Here is a 27,994-nt window from a genome sequence, read left to right as displayed (position 1 = left end):
CTGAAAATGTTAGATTTTATAGTCTGTAGCCGTAAACATGGATAGAAGTGGTTATAAACTTAGTACTCTGTGTGTCTGTATGTAGGTTACACTATTGGTTCATTTCATGCGCCCTCTCTCTAGAAAAACCGATTGGCTGTCGGCATTGCCAGTTGAGTTACCACGTCTGTTTAAACGTAAAGCAGTTCGCAGACGTGCAAGTGATTAGAGCAGGCCCAAATTGAATTAACGTTATTTTGTAGACGATGAAAGTAGGAATATCGCTGAAGAAATTCTACGTATAGTGTTCAGTGTTTGTCACAATGATTATAGATAATGTTGATGCTCTGAAGTCGTGGCTGGCAAAACTCCTTGAGCCAATGTAAGTGACGACTTGGAATGACATTTTAGCTAACAAGCGTTTGCTAGCACACGTTAGCTTGCTAACTTGTTAGCGTCTCACGGGCTAGTTTTGCAGTTAAATACAGCAGGCGTAAGGTACATTTCTTTGATTTATAATGTGTCTGAAACGATTTTCATTATTTAGGCGAGATTGCCAAGACACGATAAAGCAATTTCCATGACCAACAGTATGTCAGTTTCTCCACTTTTATAAAACTAGAAGCTAGCTAGCTAACAAGACTAAACGAGGGCTTTAGCTAATATTGCTGTCTTGTGGTTGGTCGTCAACAACGTGATTGCTCTCACTCCGGCTAGGCCAAGAGAGGATCAGACGGAAAGTTATTTTGGATTTGGTATCTTGGTATGTTTATGCGACGTGCTTAGGTTCCAGAGTCTCATACCTTAAACCAAAGACGGAGAGATGGCTAGCTAGCGTTAACTTGCTGAATACTGCAAGCAACATCACAGCTAAGCTAGTTAGCTAGCTTACCAGTTACTGCCCTATTTGCTAACTTACGCATGCGAGGCGGTGGATGAACGTTGAAGACCCATTGTGAAACCAGCAGTCTAGTATTTTAGGCTCGATAAGTCTTGCTCGTTTAAGAGATGATGCTTGCTCGCTTGCCTGCCTGCAAGTTCCATCTAGCATGTCCAGATCCGATGAGAATATCGGTCTACGCACGAGCACAAACAAATTTTGTGTATTTTAAAAATTAAATCGTATTGTGCTTTTGCAGATGTGATGCTGACCCTTCTGCGTTGGCAAACTACGTTGTGGCTTTGGTGAAAAAGGATAAACCCGAAAAAGAACTGCGAGCATTATGTGCTGACCAATTGGATGTTTTTTTACAAAAAGGTAAGTTTCACACTGCAAAGCCCTCGTCCATCAAAACATCAAAAAATATGTTGTACGGTTCATATGCAATTATGCATTAGGCAAATGTCATCTTCCTTATGTAAACACACTATTGTTTTCTGACTGTGTCATTGGAGTACTTCAAAACATGGCAAGCCTTTTACTAGGCTCTTCTCAGAGGACTACTAATTGTGGTGTTAATCACTGTCAGAGTAAGCCAGAGGGTTGGAAATAAGGTTCCACCTTAGTTTAATGTATGGCTTAAGAGTTTAGACCATTTATCCACAAACAGCATGCTCTGTTGCTGAAATACCCTTTTTCTCTGCACCTCATGCCTCTCCCAGAAACCACAGGCTTTGTGGACAAACTTTTCGAATGTCTGACCACCAAGAACTACTTAGGAAATCCACCTGCTAAGGAAGGACCTAAAGAGGAGACAAGACCTGTGGCACAAAAACCAGATGAAAAGGAAGAGGTAAAGTTTTCATTCAGCATTGTGGCTCGCCCTTTCCTTTAAGTAAGCCTATTTAATCTTCTTCCAGAAAGCCTTAAAGCCCATATATAATGTGAAATCAGAGCATCATGTCAAGCTGGTGTTAAATTTTCTGTCAGGCCAGTCACGTTGAGGATGACCGGGAAAGCCGAAGAAGGAGGAGTCCGCTGAGGAATCGTCCTGAATTTAATGAGTCTAGGTAAGTATTCCCTGTCACTTTGTCTACTGTCCTTTTAGAGGGCTACACCATTGTTATGTACTTTTTGGTACTTAAGAGTCATTTCATTTTGATCCAAAAAATATATTGAAGTGTCTTGTATAGGACTAAAGGGAGTTATTATGCAGAAAGCTCTGGGTTTTCAATGCAGTTTTGCAGAAACCTGATTAACGCCAAGGCTTATTTGAATTGTGGTCAAGTATTTAATTGAATTTTTTCATAATGGCCCATGTGTGGCCTACTTGACTTGATGAAAATGTACAAGGAAACATGCAGCAGGTGTGCTCTTGTTCCAGATGAGCTCACAATACCAATAAAGTTGTGCAAGGGCTCAAGAGCATGAAGTCTCGCTTGTTCATAGCGGTTGACTAGACTTTTCTACAAGACTGCTTTTTTTGTGAAAGTGGATTCTTTTTCGATGCTTGTCATTTTGAGAAGTTAATGGGTGCATTTTTGTAAAGGATCCCCTCAGAAATGACAGAATTCACTTAAAATCCACCAGATCTGCTTGAATCAAAACGGTTGTTCAAAAAAGTTGGAATATGCTTGTAGGGGAGCTTTTATGTTGCAACAATTTTAGTACTGATCGGGTGTTTGAGTGCATTTGTGTTCCTTCCAATGATGTGCATTCTTTGAATAATTTTGTATTGAGCTCTCTATTGGGCATCTGTTCTTTTGTTGTCTTTGTTCATGGTGAGGAAAACGTATTAAATGATTTGTCATCTCTCTCAATAATGATGTAGAGTTTTTGGTTTTTAAATGTGTGCGTGTATGTACGTGTGCGTTTGCACCTCGGTTGCTGCCTCAGGAGCAGGGACGAGCGTCGGCGAGACGAGCGCAAGCGGCGGGAGGCGGAGCGCCACGGCAAGGGCGGTGAGCCGCACCGCGAGCGCGACAGGCATGAGCGCAGGGGCGTGAGCTCCCGGGGGCGGAGCCGCAGCCGGAGCCGCAGTGGCAGCCGGGGCAGGAGCCGGGAGCGTGAGCACGGGCAGAGACGAGGTGAGCCGCCTGCCCACGTTGAGCTCGGGAATGAGGGCTCCGAGAGAACACGGAGAGAGGGGCTGTTTAGGCATGCCTACTACAATATGATTTTAATGATTTGCAGTATATTTACACATGTTGGTGAGCCCAGGGTGTTCTGTTAATTACAGACTTGTATTAAAAAAAAAACCTTAATATTGCAAAGGCCATTATTACAGAAACGATTCATGAACAATGTGTTGCATAGCTGTAGTGCCGATTCCTAGCGCTATTGATAGATTTAGCATATGAAAATTATGTTTTTATGACGTATTGATAAATGTACTATCACAAAACAATACATGCATAACTTCGAGTGGCAGTAAGTGTCATTTGCGGTCTCCCCGTCCGCAGAGCACCGGTGCAAGTTCGAGCAGGAGCGCAAGGACCCAGAGCCGTACACACCGCTGCCACCGGGCCCGATGGGCAACACTCACCACCAGCCGAAGCAACACCCCTCCCCTCTGCTCCCCCTGCCCCGCCCCCCGCCGCACTTCCCACCCTCGGGGAGCCCTGGTGGCGTCCCCAGTGCGGCAACAGTGGTGGCCCCCGCGCATCTGCCAGACAGCACGACGGAAAGCTGGGCAACTTACTACCCCAACCGCGGTGACGGAAAGAGCGGCACGCACAAGCACCGCTGCAGAGACTACGACGGTGAGGGGCCCGTCACGGAGGCAGCCCTGCTGCGTCTCCGTTCCAACCCCGGGGCAAACGGGGCTGTCATAAATGGTTTGGAAAGAATTGGGGGTTTTAACTAGGTTTGGAGCTAAACTGTGCTGCAGAGTGGAGTCCTTGACTCAGACGCTTTCAGGCTGTGAGTATGTTCTAGGTTGTTATGATGATGTATTTATTTGTTTAGATATTGCTAGAATTTGATGCTTGGTAGGTGTGTTCCCCCAGCCTTAAATTAGTTTGGTCACTTTCTTACCTTATGTATCTGTGAGGGTTTTGTCAGACACTGCAAGTCTCTGATGCAGTTTGTAGTCTGTGTACCTTCTGAACTCCTGTGCCCAGGATGCATTTTGGCATGACACAGCCGTCTGTCTGAGATCACGTTGTGTACGTTGATGACCTATCCTGTATGAAACAAAAGGATCATTAGGATCATTTGAGCAATCAAAATTTGAAGAATTTGAAGGCGTTCTCTTTGCATCGGACCGACATGTCCTCATGGCACGGCAAATAGGATGTTGTCGTTTGTGTTGGCTTGGCGATAAAGCTACCTGGCAGCGCTAACGACCATTACTAATGACTTTTGTGTCATTGCCTTCCACCCGGCTCACTACAGGGGGCTGTTTCGCACAGAGTGAGTCTCAGAGGAGCCCTCCTAAAGGGGTGGTGTGTATATTTACCAGACAAGTTCTCCAGAGGCAGGGTTATTTTTTACACCAGTGAGAGATGGCTCAGGGTTGCCTGCTGGGACAAGAGCAGAGGATTAACCAGCCTGCTTAATGATCTCTTAATCGCCTGGTGATTGAGCTGCCAAAGAGGGAGCTTTGATATTTAACACACGAGATGGTAGAAGTGGGTTGGATTAGTGTTGTCATGCCGCTCGCAGACAAAACGGCCTGTTTAATATGTCCTTTAAGGTTATAGAGCAGAGTGATGCTTTTATATGCTTCTGGTTTTTTAGGCATTTGTAAGTGATTAGTCAATTATTCATCGTAATCTGTATTCATATACTACCCGTTGTCTCTCTCGGATCAGATTTTGTAGCTCTGCAGTTTAGTCTGGATAAATAATATGAATAAAAAGTGGAAGTTCTTTATAGTTTGGATATAATCTGATATAATGTGGGGAACCTGCCACTTATTACTTTGATGTTATGTTAAGGGTTATAGTCACTTACAGGATTGCAGCTCATAACTGCAAAGCTTCAAATCTACCACCTGAAATCTCTGAATGAAGTTTGATTTCTATCCCCAGAGAAAGGATTCTGTGTGCGTGGCGACCTCTGCCCTTTCGACCATGGCAGCGACCCCCTGATCGTGGACGACGTCTCCCTCTCCCTGCCCACCATGATTCCCTTCCCGCCACCGGGCATGCCCCCTCCCCGCGTGCCCGCACCCGCCATGACTGAGCCACCCCCGCGCATGCCCATGCCCATGCCCCCGCACGGCCAGCCCCCTCCACCGGGCATCTACCCCATGACAAGTGAGTAGAATGGGCACCAACGTGGGGTGGGGGTGGAGCTTGGCTGCCCTAGAGATCCAGCCAGCGTGCACCTCCGAGGGGAAGAACCAGCCTAGATGCTGTAAGACAAAGGGCAGATGTTCTACAGCAGATATTTTATTAAGAGATATCGATACTACACCAGGCTGAAGCTGTCTATGGCGATGACCTACATTGTGGATGTTGCATACTTTCTATACTTGTGTGGGCTTTTTGGTTTGTTTTAATTCAATATGGTTTGTTTAAAAGCCTGGTGGTGAAATTTGGAATCTGGAATTGAGCCCAAGGTTAAGCCTCAAAAACAGCTTTTATGCAGCATTCACAGTAGTTTAAAGGATGTCTTCAGGTTGTTTGTCAAATGCAGGGCCAAAAAGTCTTTGTAGAATTTCGCACAACATAAATGCAGTGCATAATTTTTCATCTGTAACTTCAAACCCAAGCAACTAGCCAAAAATGCCCTCAGCCCATTTTAATCTATTCTGAATGCTGAATAAAACATGTGGTGTGGTTGTGGGTTTTTTTTGTTTTGTTTGGTTTGTTTGTTTTTTTTTTTGTTTTTTTTTCCAGTTTATTGTTGGAGTATTCCTTTAAAATTACACATCGCCGGTATAAGTGACTCTGTCAGCAGAACCTCTTAATGTACAGAGTACGGCAAACCTAATTGCAAGATGCAGCGATTCTGTGTTGAGAGCTTAAGTGGCCCAGGCATCGTACATATCTGTGAATCTGCACAATGTAATTTTGAAGCATGGCTCAGTTTGGAATTCTGTCCCATATAGGACCTCCTCTAGTCCCAGCCAGCGGCATGGAGACTCCGCCCCACCCAAGGACGAGCAACTCCTCCCCTCTGGCCCCGCCCGGAGTGGGCCCACCTCCTCCTCCTCCTCCTCCTCCTCCTCCTCCTGCCTCCTCCAGCTCCTCTTCTACTCCCCTCCACCCTCAGTACACTCTGTCTGAATGTAAGCCACTGCCCTTTCACTGGCTTTCCTAATTGCAGTGGTGCTTTCTTTCACCTTTGGTGCTTTTGTTAAAGGAACGGTTGGTTGTTTTTTGTAGTTGTTTGTTTGTTTTGCACAATGTAATTTTCCACTTGTCCAGGTTGTGGTTGAGAACACATTACTTTGCTTGAGTAGTTTTGGCCCTTGAGCTTCAGGGCTAACTTCACTAATAGAACTAATCCTTCCTTATTACCGCAATCATAAGGATTTAGCAACGTAAAATGTCACCACAAAAATAGAGCTACTGCTCTGACCATCCTCACTGAAATCTTTTATTATTTACTCTAATGATCAGTTTGAAGTGACCATTTGTCATGTCCAATGTACTGTCTAGATATTTGCTCTGGTTGGTAGTTTACATTCCAAAAGCAGCATCTGGTCAGGATACAGTGAGAACACTCCTTTAACTCCAACTTTAATGCAAGCATGGATAAAATGGAAGCTTTCAGTTAGAAAAAAGGCAGTAACCTCTCTACCTACCTACCTACCTACCTACCTTATGTTCTAAGGTTTCTCTGCTGGGTGTCAACCAGCATATGTAAGTTTGTGTTAATCTGTTTGTTTTAGTAGCACTATGTTTTGCTACTATAAATATGCTTTGACTGAATATGAGCAGTGTGGTCCTCTAATGTGGTTCTGCCTTTAACAGACAGTAAGTCTCATTATAACACTTGTGCAAGGTTCAGTTTTTACTGTCTGAGGGATGTGCTACTGAGAAAAGCAGTAAAAGCCAAGTACATTTTTGTCTGTTGAAATGGGGGTAATGGGATTATGTAAGGTGTTATGTAGAGCCCTTCATGCAGGGTTTCCTCATTTTTGCCTTTGAAAAGTGTAATGACTGGTCTTCACCAGTTAGTGGTGCTCTTGACACATTTTACTCTAAAGCACACATTGGCACATTCCAGTTTTCATATTTAATAGTATTTGCATTTCTAACTAATTTAAAAACATTTCCTAACTTATGAATGAAATTGTTCAAAACATGTCAGATTCTTCAGCTTGACGGAAGTTTACTTGATCATTTTCTTCACATTTTATAATTTCTCACACGTTTATACGATGCTTAATTTTTTAATTGTGTTTTTTACGCGATTGCTTGTCCGTCTTTGCTGCAACAGATAGCTACGATCCCGAGGCCTACAACCCTGAGTCCCCGGGCCTGACGGGGGCGGGCCGAACCCAGTACCGGCAGTTCATCCCCCGCATTCAGACCCAGAGGTCCAACCTCATCGGTTTAACCTCCGGGGATGGACAGACATCCCGAGGTATTGCGTTCTTCTCCGCCAACCCCCATTTCACTTGCGGGGAATTTCTTTCCCTCTTATTGTATCAGAATCTTATTGTCTTTTACTTTAAAACAGTCATTGTATCGAGCTAGTCATTGGTTAACACGGATATTCTTAAAGCTGCTGTATTTGTGGTTGTACAGAATTAGCAGTTCCCCATTGAATTCCTGCCTGTGGCACTGATGGGGAAAGAAAAAGGAAATGGAGGATCTCTTCAAAGTTCTTTTCTCTTCTCAAAGCCTTTCTCCCCCTTTCCTGTCTGTTTAGCGGCAAATATAGTGATCCAGACTGAGCCGTCACTAACCAGCCTGCCGAGCAGCGAGGCGCGGTTTGGCACGGAGCCGGAGAACAGGAAAAGACACCTGGGCTCAAGTGAAGGCCCTCTGGCCAAAAAACCTTGGATGGTAGACAAGTAAGCGTTTCCTCCGCCTCGCCGTAATACAGCAGAAATAAGGGCACAGTTGTTTAAGTCTACACGCATGGCCTGGTGTGACGGAAGTTCTGGAAATATTCCTTATCCTGGTTGGTTTGCCCGTTTTAGTCTTTTATGGGCTGGGCAGTGGTGGTGTGAGGTGTTTTGGCTGTAGGGGCTGCATAATCCCCCAAACACCGGGGTCTCTCTCACACAGACGCACACGCATTACCACTGCTCATCGTGATCCTCTTTTGTGATTGGTTAAAGCGTGAGGTTGAGCGATTTCATTTCTCACTCTATTGTGGGCAGAGGTGGTTGCTTTCTGGCTATCTTGAGCTAAAGTTGGAGCCATGAACGATTGTGGTGTAAACAGAAGTGGTAGGCGCTAGTGTGTTTCAAATGAAATGAGTGTGTCAGTGAGTGTTTTGATGGGTCAGTCGTGAATGCCGCAGGGAAAGCGGGTGTAGTAAAATGAACATATTTTATGTTAATCACTAAGCATGTTTTAATCTTGTATATGGTCTTAATCTCTCTTGTGGCAGTGTCACAGAATTCATTTGGAAAATGTAATTGGATAGTAAATTAGCTAATGTTATTAAAACCAAAGAACCCATTTAGATGAGCTACCATTTAATGCTAGTTTGCCCCGTTAGTTGCTTGTAACATTTTCACTTACAACTGTTTATCAGAGCACTGTTTATCAGACACCATTACAACCTTTTCAGCTGTACCCAGTGAACCCTGTTGTTTAGACTGAATTGGTGCAGTTTGGACCTCAAGCCATCTACACCATTCCGTTCAGTATAGCAGAAGCACAGAACTGCTGTGGGGTTGGTGAACTACCTTCAAGCCCAAGGAATGGTGACATTTTGAGGTCTGAGTAGACCAGCCATGAACCAAGTGACTTCAGATTCAATTGAATTGTAAATGGAGCTTTTAGAAAATTCTGTTTTCATTTTATCTGGTAATTGGTAAATTGGGAGCTTGATCAGCTGATGGCATCAGCAATGTAGCAGGCCAACCAAATGCTGGCTCTCCGGGACTTGGCTTAACAGGGCAGTGTTCACATCTCTGTGGAATGACGTATATCCAGCTATTCTATCTGCCGTCGGCCATCCGTCTGTGCCTGCTGGTATTTGGTCCTGTCCTGCGTGGTCTAGCCTCGCTATAAGCTCACCTCCTTCGAAAAAAAGGAAACCAAATTCACCAGAACGTGGAGGTTGGAGAACAGGATCTACGGCGCTTTGGCCACTTGGTTTCAGGCTCTGCTCTGGTCGCCACCTGACCCCAGAACAGGGGTCACAGCACTTGGGCGGCTTGCATTTAGCCCCCGCTTCGCACACGGCTCTGACTGCAGTGCTCCTCCTTCCCCAGGCCAAACTTCAACAGCCAGCACAAGGCTGCCTTCCCCAAGAAGAACCACTACGCAAACACTAAGCTGGAAGTGCGCAAAATACCCCGGGACCTCAACAACATAACCAAGCTCAACGAGCATTTCAGCAAGTTCGGGACAATAGTGAACATCCAGGTACTTCTATCTTTAGTTTGCTTGATTTTTCCTTTAGCAGCAAATGTCTTTGCAAAATGTATTAATTACATTTTAGTCTGTAATACAGACGTATTAAAATATGTTTGTGGATGCTGATGTTTGATGTATATATTTTACACAAATATATATATATATATATATATATATATATATATATATATATATATATATATAAAAATATAAAAATAAGAATTTTCATTCTCTTTGGTTCATGTGTTTTGAAAGGTGGTGTTCGGGGGAGACCCGGAGGCGGCCCTGATCCAGTACACGGCTAACGAGGAGGCTCGGCGGGCCATCTCCAGCACTGAGGCTGTACTCAATAACCGCTTCATCAGGGTGTACTGGCACAGAGAGTCCCAGCTCCCGGCCCCTCCCACAACCCAAGAGCAAGGCCCCAGCCAGAGCACCAGCCTTGGACCCCAGCACCCCCCAGCCCACAAGGTCAGCAGAAGTTTGGGCAAGTGGGTGATGGCTTTGGTGGGGACAGGGCTTGGGTTGGGAGTTGGTGTTTAGATGCTTGTGGTTGGTGAATAAGAGGGAGATCTATGGTTGGCCCATAGTTACTGTGAGAATCTAATGTATTATGTGGGAGGCAAGTTTATGTACGTTAGGCACAGGCATGGTGAAGCTCCGATTTTAACATCAGCTGCGATGATCCAGTGGTCTAAGATGCAGTGCTTTTCTTTTGTCTTCAGGTCATCAGTAAGCAGCACGGCCCAGGGGCCTACGTGCTAAACAAGACCCTCCCCAAACCTCAGGCCACCTCCGGTGCTCCCATACCAGCCGCTCCTGACTCCCTCGGCCCTGGAGCCGAGTCCCCATTGGTAAGACCTTTAACATGCGTGCAGTAAATTCTGGAGCGCCACTGAGAGAGTGTATGTCCTAAGAAGCCGCTGTCTGCCCCGTCATGTTTCTAGGCTGCCACACCAGCCTCCAGCCTGCAGAAGGGAACCTTTGCACGAACGGTCCTGAAGCCCCTGCCCAAGGCTCTGGGAAAGACGGCCAAAGCCCTTGAAGCGCACGAGGTTTTGAAAAAAAAGCAGGTAAGCACCCCCTCCGCCACCCCTCACGAGCCCCAGCGTCCCTATGGTTGAGCTGTACACCCTGACGGTGTCCCCATGGTCCCTCGCTTTCAGGAGGCACTAAAGCTGCAGCAAGACATGAGGAAAAAGAAGCAAGAGATGCTCGAAAAACAGATAGAGTGTCAAAAGGTAAGAGGCCTCCTCCATGCTGATTTAGAGTGACAGCAATAGAGCTTCGTCAGGACATGTCACGTTTTAGGACGAGTACAGAACAGTATGTGTCATGCATTAGGACGAGTGCAGGAAAAAAAATTTCATTTATCCTAATTTTATTGCATCACTTAAAATGGTCCTTCCTACAGAATTTAAAACACACACAGCCCATTTTTATGTGCAGATCTGTAGAGACAATGCTGAGAGTTTATTCTGGTACTTGAAGGGCCACTGTCTGGGGCCATTTTTGATTCATCTCGGCTTGGGACCCAAAATGGAGAAACGAAATCAGTAACCAAAGCAGCTCGTTTTCCAGGTGCTGATAAATCGTCTGGAGAAGAACCGGGGCATGCGGCCAGAAGAGAGGGCCAACATTATGAAGACCCTAAAGGAGCTCACTGACAAGATCTCTCAGCTAAAGAATGAGATCAGCCCCACCACCCCGGGCACAGCCAACGCTGCTCCACCCAAGACCAAGACAGACGTAAGGATCTCGTTATGCCGGCAACGTTGACATGCCACGCTTGCCGTTGGCCACAGACCTCTGAGGCTTTACTAATGGTGTTATTTGTCACTGTTCTTTCATGATTCTTTTGAACAGTTAAGTCAGCTGTCTTTCAGTTTGCAGTCGTTGGAATTCCTTTTGTTTCCAGTCAGTGTGATTGTTGCCGGATGGTTTCCAGCCCGTGTTTCCCAGCTCCCCCTACCTACAGGTCCAGCTGGTTCTTAAATGGGTTTCGTTGTTTCCGTGCTGACTGTGAGTTTGATCTGAAGGCACAGAAGGAGCTGCTGGACGCAGAGCTGGACTTGCACAAGAAGCTCACGTCGGGAGAGGACACCACGGACCTGAAGAGAAGACTGGGTCAACTGCAAATAGAGGTGATTGCTCCATCCTACTCAGAACTTAATTCTGCCTGCATTACACTAAACCCCTCCCACAATTTTACTTTTTTATGCATCTGATAACCGTGAGGATGCAGCCTCGCTCATCTATGATGCTCAGACTGTGTGAAGGTTTGACAATGGCCAGTCGTGCGACCTCTGAACAGTTCTTTTAGAAGAGGGGTATTCAAATCTTGACCAAGAATCTAAATCAGTTCCTTATTTTGTAATCTTTATTTGGCCACCAGGGAAGAGTGGGGAAACCTGCAGCATTTGTCTTTTTAAAGGCAGTTGTCGTCTCGTCTTTTAAGAGCAATCAGTTGGTCCTGTAGTGTGCTGACTTATTTTGAGGACTGTGATTTGGTCTTGCAGCCCTTTACTTGCAGGTTTCTATTCCATTTTGTGCTAAAAGGAAAAAGCAGCCAAACTCTTTTTACCAACCATGCATCAAGGACCTCTCCACACTGACCTGTCGGTGATGTAAGCAGCCACCCTCCAAAATGAGTGGAGATCGTTGATCTGAAACGAGCTGGGTAAAACCCCGCACAGCGTCCGGTTTGAACGAACAGCACAGCTGTTCCCCCAGCTGATGCGTTTCAGAAATTTCAGGTTTGATCCACTTGGCCCCTATGAAGAGTACGAGAGAGCAGGAAGGACTGAGCACTGTGCTGGTGTAGAGTTCATTTAAATGCCTTTACGTAGCATCAGCGTTCTAGACTACGAGGCCATTGGCAAGATTTTCTTATGAGTGCCTCCCTCTATCTTGACCTGTGTCATACGTTGACCACCTGCTTTATTGCCGAACTCCCTCCTTGTACCTGCACAGTCTGGCAGTTTTCAGGTACACATGTCTTTTATAGTTGCATTTTTACTGGTGTAGAATTACAGTGTAGCTCATCTGTTGCCATGCGCAGTTTGCCGGCCCCTACCCCAAGCCAGTCGTCTTTTAAGAGTGCTCACAACTCAGACACTTTTATGAGGAGACATACTCTATGCTTTAATTGGATGGTTAAAGCTTTGTTTTTTTTATTTAAAAGTCTGTTCATTTTTTATAGCTAGAACTAAATGATAATTGCATAATTTGCATACAGAAAATAATGCAAACGTGGTTAAAGTAAGTTGATCGGTATGGCCAAAAATATAGAGGTTAGTCTGTACATGGCTTTATTTCACTCAAACAACAAAACATTGAGTAAGTGAGCTCAAGTGAGCACCCTGTCAGCTAACTTGGCTGCTAATGTCTGAAGTAATTGTTGCCTAAGTATTGTAGGGTGGTATACAATAATGCACAAATCCTCCCAGTGTGGTTGTGGATGATCACCTCTGATTGTACAGGATAGCTAGCTGGTCCTTTCTGGGGTGAATAGAAATGGTCAAGCTTCTTTGTGTGTCAGAAGTTTCCCAAAGTTGGCAACCTCTTTGTGTTAATGCGCCTACCACAGCTGCTGTGGGGCATCTGGAAACAAGCCTGTTTCTAAATCAAATCAGATCAAATCGGTTTTTGTCAAATCACATACACTGGTTAATTGGGCAAACGGCTTAAGCGTGAACTCTTAGGCAGAAATTAACAAATCACTCAGAATACACTATTTGGAAATTCTGGAGGGAGAAGGGAAGCTGTATACAGATATTCTAGAACTGCTGCTGTTTTTCTGTGCCAATGATGTGCTAAGAAACCACTCAAGTAACTCTGCAAGGACAGGATGCAGTGTTCACCATAATGTGGTGGATGACGTGGGGTTTAGCAGTTTGGTGGACAGCTGTGTCAAGGGATGCTACACTTTGGTGTCTTCAGAAAGCAGGATGAAAACTTCAGGAGGACAGCGTCTCCGCTGTAAGGCACGGATGAGGGGGCATGTTGGTAGGGGAAGCATTTTCAGCTAAGAGTACCAATGAGCTGATTTCACTGCAATGGGTCTGTAACTGCCACGAAGTGTTTAAACATTCTAGAAAGGCTTTCTAGTATTGTGTTGTTCCAGAAGACAACCAATGAGAAGCCATTTTTCAGCAAGGTAATGCACACATTGCCAAGTCTGCCAAAAGATAGCTGGAGAGAGTGTCCATTAATCTGATGTGATCTCGTCAGAGATCTTCAGAGATTTAAACCCCATTAGGAACATCTTGTCTCACCTAAACCGCAGGTTACCTGGACAAAGGTAACACCGCTAACCACCTGTGGAACGTCATTGACGCATCTATGTGGAAAAAGCTATCTGAAGGTTTACTCCAAGGATTATTTTGGAGGGGGAGCTAAATTGCTATCATTGCTAAATAAAAAAAATTCAAAGTAGCTAGGTAGATTTACTAGAGTGGCATTAAGCACTCGGGTGCGTAGAGAATAAAAAGCGAGAAAATTTAAAAAAAAAAAAAAAAAGGACTCTAACACAACCTTGATGCTGCATGACTGCTCTTTCACATGAAGCCTTTTTTTCTTTTGAAAGTTCCTGATGATGGCTTGATTTTTGAGCTTTACCATTAAAGTTAGCAACGTAACAATAAGAAACTGAACCCCGGGTTAGTTTCCAGACCTTTATGATTAAGGGAATGCAGACGTGGTGGGCCCCCAACACAACTGCTGTCTCCCTGTCTCACCCAGGCTAAACGGCTGGGGCTCCTGCCTGCTGGCCGGGCCAAGCCGACCCTGACCCCCACCCGGGGACGAGGCAGGGGCCGCGGGCGGAGCACCCGCGGCAGAGGAGTGGGCAGCCACATGGTAGTGGACCATCGGCCCCGAGCCCTCGCCATCTTGGGCGTCACCCAGGAGGAGAAGGAGGAGTTGATGCCACACTTCGTGGTGAGGAGTGTGGGTGGGTGTGTTTATGCCATAAATGTAAATGGACATAATTCTTGTAAATTCTCAAATGTGCCTTATTTTCACAGAAATTTGGGGAAATCGAAGAGCTTCGTGACCAGGATGCCACCAGCGTGGTGATGACGTTCAAAACCCGAAGTGAAGCAGAGAATGTAATGTTGCTTTGTCCCATTTTTATTTATTGTTTTAAACTTCCTTGCCACCCCAAAACTACAAACACATTAGCTAGTAATTGGACTCATTGGTTATCTGGGTCATTTATGAGATTAACCTCAATTTTACAGATTAATTGGTCCATGTAGTGTTGTGTTTTCCACACACATCTTTTATTTCTTGAGCTTGCTTCTTTATTACTTCTATCAAACCTCATGTCTCTTGCATTTAGGCTGCAAATCAAGGGGCAAAGTTCAAAGGTCGAGTTCTCCAGATTTCCTGGTACAAACCTAAAACTCCATCCATATCCAACGAACCTGAAGAGGAGGAGTCAAAGGAGGAGTCCACAATGGTAAGGCTCCGCCTCGCAGTCGCGGCCTTTAAGCTTGCCGTCCAGGTGTCGGCACACGTACAGCTTGGATATGTAGTATAGGGTATGTGCTTCAGGCCTGAGAACTAATAAACAAGGTGGACAGTTGGATGCACTGTCACGACTTGGCTGTGCTCGCAATCGCTTACTCTTCTCTAAAGACCCATCACATTCACTTTACTCAACTTCATAGTAAACTCTGAGCAAATTCAGATGGAATCGAAACTGCATCACTCGAGCCATGCTAAGAGGTTATCAGAAGGGGAAGTAGTCACTGGACATGGTGGTTTTAGCTCTCATTTTTAACTTGACTTCCGCTAACATGTTCACAGGAGCCAGTTAGCCCTTTCCTGCTGCCAGAGGAGGAAGAGGAAGACGACGATGAAGACGACGAATACGAGAGTCGCTCTTGGAGGCGATGAGAAGATGCCCTACATAATTTTTTTTTTTTTTTTTTTTTTTCCCCTCCCCCTTGTGAAAAGGACAGTCCGTTTTTTAAGAAGCTAATTTAAGTCCGTTTGATAGACGTAAAATCACTTTGTTTTGTAAACTAGTTTCCAGTATTTTTAGACCTAGAGAATGGAGAAAGCATTATGGTAGGAGTGACAACACTGTGTGAAGTTCAGACTAGATTTTTGCGAGGTATCCCCTTGTTGTACCACTCATGAAACCTCTGCATAGTACACGTCTCGCATCTGCTCAGACTGAGATTAAATTGTTTTTATTGGTTCCATTGTGATTGACCAGATATAGGAGTAACTCACATCTGTGACTACTATGAATATTTTTGAAACTTCCCCTTAAATTTTCTCTTCACATATCTTCAAATCATTCATTATAAAACTCCTTTCTAAATGTTTATAGCTCCCGTACCGTCAATATCACACATCATACAAGCCAAGTGTTCTTTAGGTAGTCATGTCTTATTAATGCATTTCCAAACATTTTTGGCAAACTCTGGAAGCTAGTGAACCCCAGTTGTTTAATTGTTACACCTCTTCCATCCAAATTTCTGGTGACACTTTATGTAAATATGGATCCAGTGGTATGTGTGTCAAACTCTTCACAAATATCTCTCCCTCTGAGTTGAGTTCAGTCATCGGAAACCAAAGAGAGCTTTGGCTGGGAGTATAAAATATATTGTTTGTCCAGAAACTATTAACTGGGGTGTCTTGAATGTGCACATTTAATTTATACATAATTTTGCCTTACTCGATCAGCAGACAGCTGACTTTTTACAAGTTTTCAGATTTTTTTTTTCTTTCTCCTTTTTTGTAAATTTTGTAAATGGTTGCGATTTAGTAAGGACTGTTCACATTTATTTTTAGCCATTAGAATGAGTGTTAGCTCATTGTTGAGATGAGATTATTTACTCAGATGATTGCTTTAAAACAGTCTGCTTGTTTGTAAAGTAGACTGCTAAAAGCAGTAGGCTCCTTCATTCATATTTGCCTAGCTTCATGGCTTTTTGGGTTGACCCAAAGCCTTAATGTTTTTTCATGTATTTAATTTCAAGGTAGATTTTAATATAAATGTATTTCCATTTGTTATAATCACCTGTTCCAGCCCATCCTCATACCACTGGTTTCAAATGCTTCCTTTTAAAGAAGGTGGGGTTTTTTTGTTTTTTAGAAAAAAATTCTAAGTGAAGAATTTGTGAATTGCTCTAAGGATTGTAAGAGCAGGGTGTGTGCATCGACCTGATTAAAAAATATATATATTTTTATTATTGTCCCTATAAACAATTAAGATCCAGGTTTCCTTAATGAAAGCAGTGTAATTCTTTAAAAAGTTCCCCATAACAACTTGACATTTTCTTTGTGTGCTAACTGTGCTGTGAACTGACTCATCAGTACACCATATGGACTGTTTTGTGCCGCGTGTCCAAACCCTTATGTGCTTCTTTCTTCAGACACTTCAGAAGATCAGAGTGTTGTAGCCCACACACAGTTGTGTGTTTTCCCAGCTTAGAAAGTCAATAGGGAAAATGAAGGCGGTCATAATCAGCTCTATATGTGACAGTTTCGTAGATGACTGAGGACCGTTGGTGAAATTTCAAGAGCTATGGAAATGAGTTCCATTGTGTGGTATTTGTATTTTGGTTTTTTTTTGTTTTTTTGTTTTTTTTTTGGTTGTTTTTTTTTGTGTATAATACAGCTCCTGTTCTATGGTAGTATAATACATTTAGTGTAAAATGGAATTTGACTTTATTACTGTTTATATATTTGAGCCTTTATGGGTGTATTTTTCAGTTTTCTGCTTGTAAAATGGATTTCTATTCTAACAATCGCATGTTTGCTTATAAATAAAGGAAATGGAATGGGTTAATCAAAAGAAGAACTTTAAAAAGACAAATTCAATTGGCCAAAAAAAACAAAAAACAAAACGGTACAAGTTTAAAAAAAAAACAAACAAACAAAAAAAAAACAAAGAAAGAAAAGGAAAAACAAGGTTTTAAAAGGAGGAGTAAAAAAAAAAAACTGATGTCCATTCCTGGAATTACCTGTTGAAAAAGTTGTCCAGTGTGTTTCTTCCATGTTTTAATGAGATCACCTAAAGAGAACTTTAAGAACCAGTTGTAGTAATGGCTGTAGAAATATTACAGCAGCTGCTGAGAGAATCAAGCCAAGACGTTGCTTTGTATTTGGCTGTGCACTTGAGAGGGCTGTGTCTATCGACAATGTAGACATTGACTGTAGTGTGCAGTTGCTGTTCAAAAGCAGATGCATATGATGGCAGAATTGCCAAAAGGCCCACCAGCTCATACTGATGAGTGTATAATGTGCTGTCATGACTGCTTCCTCTACTGTGTTGAGAGAAAGACCTAGAGAAATGATTTCTTTTTATTTTTAATATTCTCATGATGGTTTGCTTGCAAGAAATGTGATCTGGCTAACATGGCTGCAGAGTGCAAGCTAGCATGTGTCATTGCAATTGCTTGGCTAATACATTCACACTGTAGCATATCAGTGCTACAGTGCGATATGTAATAACTTATCTGCAGTTATAGCCACTAGTTCACATTTTCTATGCAAGAAGCAGAAACAAACTGCAGAAGACATACCTTACCTGTACAAGGTGATGTGGAATCTCAGCTGTAGTAGCTGTATGAACGTTAGTTTAGCTCACTGTACTTTACACACAGTCCTGGAGCACACCAGTCAATTCTCACATTTGGCTCACTGTTATAATTGCCTTCCCCACATGCCACACAGACACTGCTCACCAGGTGTGCTTGAGTTTCTGTAATTCTCTTAGGAACAGGAAAACCTTAATGGCAGCCAACAGGTGATGAAGTTTGAAACTACAACTAATTTTTGACCACTACATGCCCTTTAAGGCATCTGTTTCCTATCCAGCCTGCATAACAGAAGTTGCACTCAATGTATCACCTGTATAGGTGTATTTATACTCTAATTTAACACCTACTCTGATACCAGAAAGCCACAAAAAAAGTTTGTTATGGATCCTTTTTCTGTTTGCCTGTTAAAAGTTTCGTAGCATGTTGTGTCTGAGCATGTTGTGTTAGACAGCCTGAGGTATTGTTCCAGAAATCTTCAGGCAGACACCCATCCCAGCCAGTTTTACCTTCCAGTGCAACTCCCAGTGCAAAGTAGCTCCAGCGATTTTGACATATTCAAACAGTGATGCATAATGCATGGGCAGTCCTTACTTTGGGAAGCCAAGTGGAAAACACTCAACGTCTTTTCAAATTAATGGAAGCAATGTTGACGCCCCCGTGGGAGACAATGGCCGCCACTGACCCAGCCGGCTAGCACACCCGGATAGGGGCCAGGACACAGAGAAAGCTGGAAGATGAACGACAGTGGAGTTATTCAGAGTGCCTTGCGCAACAGGGCAAACTCCTGCTACAGTTCACCGAGAACAAATCAATGAGAAAGATCATGCAAAATCAAAGCCAAGTTGTTGCCTATCAGTGAATAATCCTCTAAGAATAATAACCTCTGACCAGTCAAATGGGTCTGTTTATGGTTGGTCCTGAAATACAATCCTTGGCCTAAAACCACACTGTAGTGTTCACCTATTGGTACATTTGCCTATCAACGCTCAGAAAACATACATTTCAGCCCAGAGCAAAGTCTCATTATGTTAGTTAACACAAATGTGGAATTCCACAGGGTTTAGTTTTAGAATCAGGTTAAATAGTTTTCTTAACAATAGTGTAAAGCTGATTGTGTATTGTACACAAATAAATCTATAGTAAATGCAGATACACCAATTTCATGACATTAATTCACACATTCTTTTTGTAGATAGATTGTTTATATATTTTTGTATTTTAAATGATATATGTTTCCATTTTAAATGAATCTGGTATCTGACTGTTCATAAGAAAAACTTACAATTTGTAGTTTCAACTCAGCAACTGTGGAGCTCCTCAGATATGTAATGACAATAATAATTATTGTAATAATAATTTTGTAACAGGAAAAAAGTTGAAGACATTTGTTTTTAAGGTAGTTCAGGGTTGTCATTAACATAAACCTGTCCTACAGAACTAAGCATACTTTGCCTAAAACACTTGAACTTTAGACTAAACTTTATATTTAGGAACAGTGACTCAGGACCAAGCCCGAATCTAAAAAGTGTCCATGTAAATCCAGTTGAAAGGCTGAGCTATGAATGAGACATTTTAGGTTCTGCTTTTGAAATATTAATGTGCTGAAATGTTATCTGGATAGGAACAGGGCATGCCTTTATCATTAAAAAAAAAACAGCATCATAAAATGGATGGGGATGCTCATGACATAGTTGATCTGCTACAACTATCGACTTTTTGCCAAGAGTGAAAAAGGTTGGCTCTGTTAATCTCCATAATGAATAAGAAAATGCCAACAAGGTAATGGATGCCAGCCACATAGCTTGTGAATAATTGAATGCCTGTTAGGACAGAAGGGGTGGACAGGATCAGGTGGTGTAGCTGTGTCACTGCACTGCCTGGCTCCCCTTTCTGTAGACACCAGCACGGTTGCTACATCAACCAGCTACACAAAGAAAACAGGTGCTTTCTTTAAACGGCCAAGACCAAGTGTGTAATTCACGCTTCAGTCGAAGTTGTATGTAGTTTCATGTTCCTTTTATATGGACGTTCAAGTGAATTCAGGACAAAATTACAAATTACAATCACAAATGACAAATTAGTCTATTTACCTATTTTTAATTTGTTTATGTATTTACATATTGCAATGCATCACAGAGCTTAAAGAGTTTTCCTTCTCTGTCTGTAGACCCTGCCCTCCATCTTAGGTCATATATTTTTACAGATCAACTCTTAAAAGTAGCAGTATTAAGGAATATTTACCTTGGCATAATTAAGTTATAGTAATACACTCGAGGCAGTTACACAGGGGAAGGTGAGAGCTAAGCACTGTCAAAGCCTACAACCAATCCTATTAAAGGTCAGTCGAGGTGAAAAGGTGTATCACCAGTTCACATCTCTCAACTTTTCTTGGAAGTTAATATGAGTACTTTGTAACTGAAGGAGAAACTAGTTAAGATCATCTAAAACCAAGCAAAGTAGAGACAACACAGAGACTACTTTTAGATATCACCATTTAAACATGATCCTTTGCATAATAATAATAATAATAATAATAATATTAATGTTATTATTATTAATAATAATAATAATAATAATAATAATGATGATGATGATGATGATGATGATGATGAAGAAGAAGAAGAAGAAGAAGATGATGAAGATATTTTCTATATAGCATCTTATATGCACATTATGTAGTCCAAAGGGCTTTTTAGATATTTAAAAGCCAAACTACAATAAAAGTAGAAGAACTGTAACACATTGAAAACAAATGCAGATAAACACTTGAAAAAATAGAATGCTACAAGGTGGACTAAAATAGATAAAAATGAGAAGTACAATGATCAAAGTAGCATGCAACAGACACTAAAATTAAAGGAAAATATAAAAAGAAGAAAAGCCTAATTAAAGAGTAGTATCAGTAATGAGGGTGTGAGGTATTTCAGCTGAGAAGAAATTTCACAGGTGTATGGGGCAGCTTTGACACCTTTTTATATTTCATACTTGAATCTAATTATCTAGATGACCAGGATTTGGAATATATTCAGTCAGACATTCTTTAACTTCTTCAAATATAATATCTTTCTGAAAATTTAAAAATTTAAACAAATGTAATCTTGCTAAAGGCAGCTTGTAAAAGTAAATTATATTGTTTAATAGGCTATAAGCGGTAAAAAAAATAATGAGTGAAAAACCGACATAATTATTTTTGCAGGACGTTTCATTCATTTGTAGACTGAACAATGCGTAAGTCTGTAATATTATTTATAATAATGAATTTGGAAGTTTTTGATTTTACTCCGATAAAGTGGACAAAAAGAACGAAATATTTTTAAACCAAAACAATAATTCAAAGATCTACTTATGTTATTTCTAGAATAAATGAAAATAAGGAAAGGGCCAATAAGAAACTTCAACACTTTTCTCAAGTTTTATCATGAACAACTGCACATCTAGGTTTTTCAGTTAGATTTTAGGCTAAATCAAATCAAAATTCTAATGAAAATATGATTCAATATATAAAAATATTAAAACAAATTAAGCAAAAGTATTTGATATGCGCAATTTGAACGCATTGCGCTTGCTCAGGGCTTGATCTGCTGTCTGACTTGTAACTTGTAAGATGAGAACGGGAGCGGGGGAGGGGAGGGGGCCCGTTATGCCAGGAGTAGCTACCAATGGAAACAGCTCACACCAGGGACTGGTAGCCAGAGAGCCGACTCGCCTCCATGCTAGGGCCACTTTATCTGCAAGGTGCGCAAGGAAGATGATGGCCATGAACAGCAAACAGCATTTCTCCATGCACCCTGCTCTGCAGGAGCCCAAGTACTCCGGCCTGCACGCGAGCTCGGATGGCATGCGTCGAGTGTGCCTGCCTGCCCCGCAGGTATTCTAAACTATTCTTCAAAAACACATTGTTTTTTCAGTCCTCCCACTTTGAAGATGTTTTAGGCTGCTTTGCTCGCACTAGCGTAATCCCCTTCTTTTACCTCTCCACATCATCTCCCCCCTCCCTCTCTATTCCTTTCTCTCGCTTTCTCATCCACGTGCCTATTCAAGCAAAGCTGCTGCTTTCATATTAATTTTTATGACCTGTGCTTTGAGGACGGTCCTCTCTGAGGTAGAAAATGTTGTTTAATCAGGGGTTGACAGAATTCCCCGCTGACTTCCATATGCGCACTCTTGCCTGCAGCTCCAGGGCAATATATTCGGCGGCTTTGATGAGAGTCTACTGGCCCGCGCGGAAGCTTTGGCGGCTGCTGACATTGTCTCCCACGGCAAGAGTAACCCTTTCAAACCAGACGTGACCTACCATACGATGAGCAGTGTCCCTTGCACCTCTACTTCCTCTACGGTGCCCATATCTCACTCTTCGAACCTCACGGCACACCATCACCTTAATCAGACCCTGGAGGGGGACCTGCTCGATCACATCTCGTCGAGTTTATCGGTTAGCGGTATGGGCGCACCGCCGGATCCGTCAGTGATGACAACGCAAGCCCACCAGCATCACCTGCAAACCATGGGGCACCTCCACCAAGCTATGGCTATAGGGCACCCGCATACACTGTCGGTTCACAACGGCATGGCCTGTGTCAACGATGTGGAGTCCGATCCGAGGGAGCTAGAAGCGTTTGCCGAACGGTTCAAGCAACGGAGAATAAAGCTTGGGGTCACGCAGGCGGACGTGGGATCCGCTCTCGCCAACCTGAAGATACCTGGGGTAGGCTCACTTAGTCAGAGCACGATCTGTAGGTTCGAATCGCTGACCCTCTCGCATAACAACATGATAGCGCTCAAGCCTGTGCTCCAAGCGTGGCTGGAGGAAGCTGAAGCGGCGTATCGAGAGAAAAACAGCAAACCTGACCTTTTTAACGGCACCGAGAGGAAACGAAAACGCACGTCAATTGCCGCGCCAGAAAAGCGATCGTTGGAGGCATATTTTGCCATACAGCCACGTCCGTCTTCAGAGAAAATCGCAGCAATAGCAGAGAAGCTTGACCTAAAGAAAAATGTGGTCCGGGTTTGGTTTTGTAATCAAAGGCAAAAACAGAAGAGGATGAAATATTCCGCAGCACACTAGTTGATAATATCAATAAGACATTTTAAGCACACGACAGGGATCTAAACATGGTCTTTTAATCAGGATTCGTTAGTAGTTGAAAAGACATTTAATTCATTTTGAAAAAAAAAAAATTTCCTCGTTCACTCAGTGTCCTATTTTGCACATAAACGTGATTCTCCAGTAAACTGTGCATTTAATGTCTGGGGCAATATCATTATTTTAGTTCCTTGTTGCAATATTCTAGGCTATAATCTACCACGTTTATTCTTCTTTTCATTTAAGGAAACAAATAGGTATTTTCAAAGAGACGTGATGGCAGATGTAAAAACATATATTTCAGTATTATCACACATTAAGTTATATTTGGACGTGTGTACGTGTGTTTTGATATATATTCAAGGACTTATTTATGACTTAAAGATTCACGTACCTGTACTTAAATCGTTGCTAAAAACACATGAAACATCCTGTAAAATATAGCTTATGTTTTTAATATTCGTTACAATATCATTACATAATCATCTGGACGTGATGAAGATCACGTCATTCCACGAATCCCAGACTCTCAAGAGCTCACGAACTACTTTTCTGACTAAGCAAGTAAAACTAATATGTGACAGAACAGAGAAATATGGAATGCTGCTATTTCATTTTGTTGTGATCTTAGCCACTTACAATCACTTGCGTAAACAGACTTCACGTTTAGATTTGACGAAGTGTGTGATTTTGAATGTTATTTAATAAATTATCCAAGTTTTCTATGCTTTTCTGAGAATGCGTGTTAATTTTTAAGGCCTATATCTGATGTTCTGCATGTTAATTTCCACTGGATTACAAATCCAGTATGTTTGTTTTGTATATAGGACTAGAATACTTCATTGTACGTATGTTACTACGAACCAGAGAATCATAACCCAACACGTCGAGAACTCACAAGGACGTTAATGTTAATGTTGTGCCAAAGACAAACAAACACACGAAATACTATAGGCCTATATAATATGTCGATACATTTTGGACATAGCCTAATAGCCTTTTTCTCCAGTAATGGTTTGGATTTAACAAATCATTTTAACATATTTGAACAAAATCATTGTCAATGAGAACGATGTATTTTAAAGTCATTGTAATACCACACATATTTGAAGCATCTTGTGTTGTTTTATTAATAAGCCCCACAGCGACTTTCTAATTAAAAATGAATGGTATCATATATGCTGAATTAAATTAAATTAAGTTAGCGCGTGGACAGTGCGCCCCCCCCCCCCCCCCCCCCGAAAAAAACCCCTCGTTTATTTCCTCTCGCCAGAACACTTTGTCCACTTTTTAATCAGACACCTTTGAATAATATATGTTTGTCACGTCTTTGTGCGGACGGATTTGAAATTATTAAATAATGACGATGCAATATTAATTGTATATTGGTATAAAACCAGACTGAGGACTGCGAGAGAGGGTTGTTAGTCGGGGAGCTTCGTAGGATGGAATAGGAGTGACAAATTCAGGTAAGAAGAAAATATGCAGTTTGTTTTTTTTATTGCCTTGAACACTTTTTTGCTAACAGCTACAATTGTTTGATCTATATATTAAGATAGTTATTAAGATTATAGCTACTGCTGTTACCCAAATACGCCTCAACAATAAATCTTAAAAAGTGATTCTGGATCAAGGCTTTAAATATTAGTACTATAAAGTGAATAGACTAATCATTCGTTAAATGTTAGGTAGTTCTCGACAGACATGTTTAAACTTCTTAAGTAGCACACTTTTAACTATTTGTTAAAATTTTAGATTTGTCTTAATTAAGCATCTCTAGCCTATATGCGTGCGTGTGTGCTGAAACACCCTAGAATTGTTAACAGAAAATTCCAAAACAATAAAGTCTCAGAGAAGCAGAAAGAAAACAACAAATGCCGTTTAATATAAGGAATTAGATTTAGGTGTCGTTTTAGTGTTACACATTTTTGTAAGTTGTCCAGGGTAACGTCACGGTGTATTCCGAACACAGGCTATTGGAATAATAAGCAGAGCATTCAATTTACTTGGTATTCATATTTTGTCTGCTTAACTGCTGGACAAGAATTTCTCTTAAGCACTAGTTTTCAATTACAGCCTCGGCTACTCTCAAATGTTAATATGTCTGCATTTTCGGATTGCTATAGATTCGTCAAACTACATGAATGGGTTACATGTGGAGGCGTAAAAGGATATTTTTTATGTAATGACACCATATAAATAACTATACTGAGCAGTTATGTAATTTCCATACAATGGTGAAAACTAATCTCGAAGTTCTGCGCTCACCTGGGGCATGTGGCGAATGAACGTAACTAAATTATTCATGGTTTACTGAAAGATATAGACTACTGTATTTCCGCATGCCATAATTGATCAAAATTAGTTAGAAGCACAATGTACGCAATTTGTTAACATTTGATGATGCTTTCGTATTTAAGCCTTTAGACAGGTGACCTAATGAAAATTGAGATTCATATAACCTTTGAGAATTTTACTAATGTGTCTGCGCATGTGTGAGTAGTCTATGCATGCTGGCAGTAGCTTTTGCTTGTTTACATTCAAAGGAAGACAAGACGTGGGCTTGACATAATGAGGATGAAAGCCGTGTGCAAGTGCGATCCTTGACTCCTGAACGACACGCAGCCATATTCCCTCTGTCCCTCCGACTGTTTGAACGAACTGTATGGGACTGTATGGCAACGCGAAGAAACCGACGACTCAATTATTCATGCACGCCCGGCAGCAACACGAGAATGTGGCCAGTGCGGAGACACACAGCGAGCCGGCGTGTTTTATCTGTCCCTTCCCATCATCGTCACACGCCGAGCAACCTTGCGCCTTTGCCCGCGAGGCCTCAGACCGACAACTATGAGAGTTATCCAGAAGGATCCTGTTACCGGGAAATACGATGCTGCCCTTGAAAGGTGAAATATGGGTGTGCCCTGATTTGACTTTTTTTTCTCAAAGTAATGTCTCAACGTAGTTAGGCTAAACTGTATTTTAAAAACAGACCATATAAACGTTAGCTATTAAGTGGGGATTTGGTATTATTTGCGCAAAAGGTTAATCGTTTTATGACATTTAAAATATTTTCATTTTTATATAAAAATTATAATAGATCATAATTGGAGCCAGATGAGGTTTTATATTTGAATCTATTGTCGATATAACAATTCTATATAAAATGCAGTCAAATTTAGTATTCAGTAAAAATAGCTGCTCAAATACATTTATAAAGCAACATACCAATCACAACGGATTTGGCCGAAATAGCCTAATTATAAGTTATAACGGTTGTATCCTCAAATAATGTAGACTACTATAACATTGATTAAGCATTCAAACAACTAAGTGGTTTAAAACAGTGGTTTTACTTACATCAAGCATCGATTATTATTATCTTAAGGGTAGATTTGTCATTCAGCAAATACTAGTAAGACTAGCCATTAAAAAGCCAGAGAATAAACCAGGTGTAGGATAATCCACATATGTAAATTCAAATAATTGAGCAACATTGAGTCTCACTGATTAAAAGACATCACAGCTACAGCTGGGTCTTCAATTCTAGTATGTAATGAAGATGTGATCCTGCCAAGAATCACTACCATTGCAGTTTAACAAAGCATTAGCGTAATGGTGGTTAAATTTCATTTTACAGATAGACTGAGTTAATATAACTGTAAAAGTGTAAAGATGTCTAACGTTAAATATATAGTATGCAATATGTAAACTTTGAAAAATTGTTTATAAGAAGCTCATTGGTGTATTTTCCATTCACAGTAGTGAACACTAGTTTCTCTTAAGCATTCATTAAGCCTTTATACATCAGGCCCCTAGGAACCTCACCAGTTTAGGTATTATATCGGTATCTTCTGCATGAACCTAACATTAATGAGCTCAAATGTATAACACTAAAAGTCTGAATGTAGTATGGGTGATACAGAAATGTGCTTTTCAAAAGACTTAATTCTTTCAAATTGTGGACAATATTATTTGTGTTACTAATACATTATTCAAATAAAACATTAATAAACTTCACATTGTCTCAGAAATCATTCATTTGAAAGCATAAAATACTGGAATCAATAGCAGGAAATAAAAATGGGACATAAATAGGCCTATATGACATTAAAGAACAGTAGGAGTAAGTAACAAAAGAAATCTGTAACGGAAATGACACATCTAATCACTCATGCCCGTCTAAACACGTGATGTGTGGATGATTGGCTCTTGGACAGCATATGCATAATACATGCAATGGTGGTTATATGCCTCCCTCGGTTTCCTGGCCTCCCACTGTGGGCCACTGTTCTACATTTCATTGTCACTGAAGCCGTAGAGAGCCAAGGGACTAAACCCTCATGTATGCTGACTTGAATATTGTGAAATGCTGGAAGAAGAGGTAGCAGGGGGTAGTCCCCACCCTGACAGCATAGAGCAACGTGATCTATCCAGCCCCATTTGAGCAAAGGTATTCTTCAGAGGGTTTTTTAAAATTAAAAATATGTTAAAAATAAAATTAGTTACGACTGCCATTACAGTCAATTAGGCCTGATTGGAAAAACTGACCAGTCATGCAGACAACTGCCAGCAATTTGCCTTCAACAGTGTGACTTAACTAAAATGCAAAGCATCCTCTTTGTAATGCTTATATGTTTACCCAAGTGTTGATCTCGTGTTAAATCACTGCCAGTTATTTGCATTCAACAGTAGTACTGACATTACTTAAAAAGTCTGTTGTGAGCCCATTTTTTAAAATATGACTTTTCAAAAATATACTCTGGCAACACATTTTAATCAGGCTAAACTTAGGTTGACAGTAGTATTACTGGTTCTGGATGGTTCTAAATATCTGTAAGGGGGCCCATTGCCCCACAAAAGCCATCATCCTTTCTTATAACTTCCTGTTAATTATTACTCATAAAAACAAAGCCTCCTCAAGTCAAAGGATGCACAAACAACTTCGCTATTCCAGTCTTTAAATGTGGTTTTCATTTCAACTGTTTCA

At 41.6% G+C, this 27,994-nt stretch overlaps 2 protein-coding genes across 2 annotated transcripts; both read left to right on the top strand.

The window, feature by feature from the left end:
- Positions 1-169: 169 nt before the first annotated feature.
- Positions 170-17,250, top strand: rbm27 (RNA binding motif protein 27). Its single transcript, XM_035527156.1, has 21 exons — positions 170-361; positions 1,119-1,237; positions 1,582-1,712; positions 1,850-1,929; positions 2,756-2,946; positions 3,322-3,621; positions 4,894-5,121; positions 5,919-6,098; positions 7,256-7,402; positions 7,691-7,835; positions 9,213-9,366; positions 9,613-9,828; positions 10,083-10,211; positions 10,305-10,430; positions 10,524-10,598; positions 10,939-11,106; positions 11,397-11,501; positions 14,101-14,298; positions 14,385-14,468; positions 14,702-14,821; positions 15,172-17,250. Exons 1-21 carry the CDS (start codon positions 303-305, stop codon positions 15,259-15,261), a joined length of 3,045 nt encoding a protein of 1,014 aa, XP_035383049.1. The 5' UTR covers positions 170-302; the 3' UTR covers positions 15,262-17,250.
- Positions 17,251-21,669: 4,419 nt separating this feature from the next.
- On the top strand, positions 21,670-22,986 carry pou4f3 (POU class 4 homeobox 3). The gene is made up of 2 exons (XM_027023052.1): positions 21,670-21,789; positions 22,096-22,986. Exons 1-2 carry the CDS (start codon positions 21,670-21,672, stop codon positions 22,984-22,986), a joined length of 1,011 nt encoding a protein of 336 aa, XP_026878853.1.
- Positions 22,987-27,994: the final 5,008 nt, after the last annotated feature.

The sequence above is a fragment of the Electrophorus electricus genome, chromosome 6, assembly GCF_013358815.1.
Source record: "Electrophorus electricus isolate fEleEle1 chromosome 6, fEleEle1.pri, whole genome shotgun sequence".
Classification (NCBI taxonomy): domain Eukaryota; kingdom Metazoa; phylum Chordata; class Actinopteri; order Gymnotiformes; family Gymnotidae; genus Electrophorus; species Electrophorus electricus.
The sequence above is the reverse complement of the archived record's forward strand: the minus strand, read 5'-3'. Positions and strand labels throughout refer to the sequence as shown.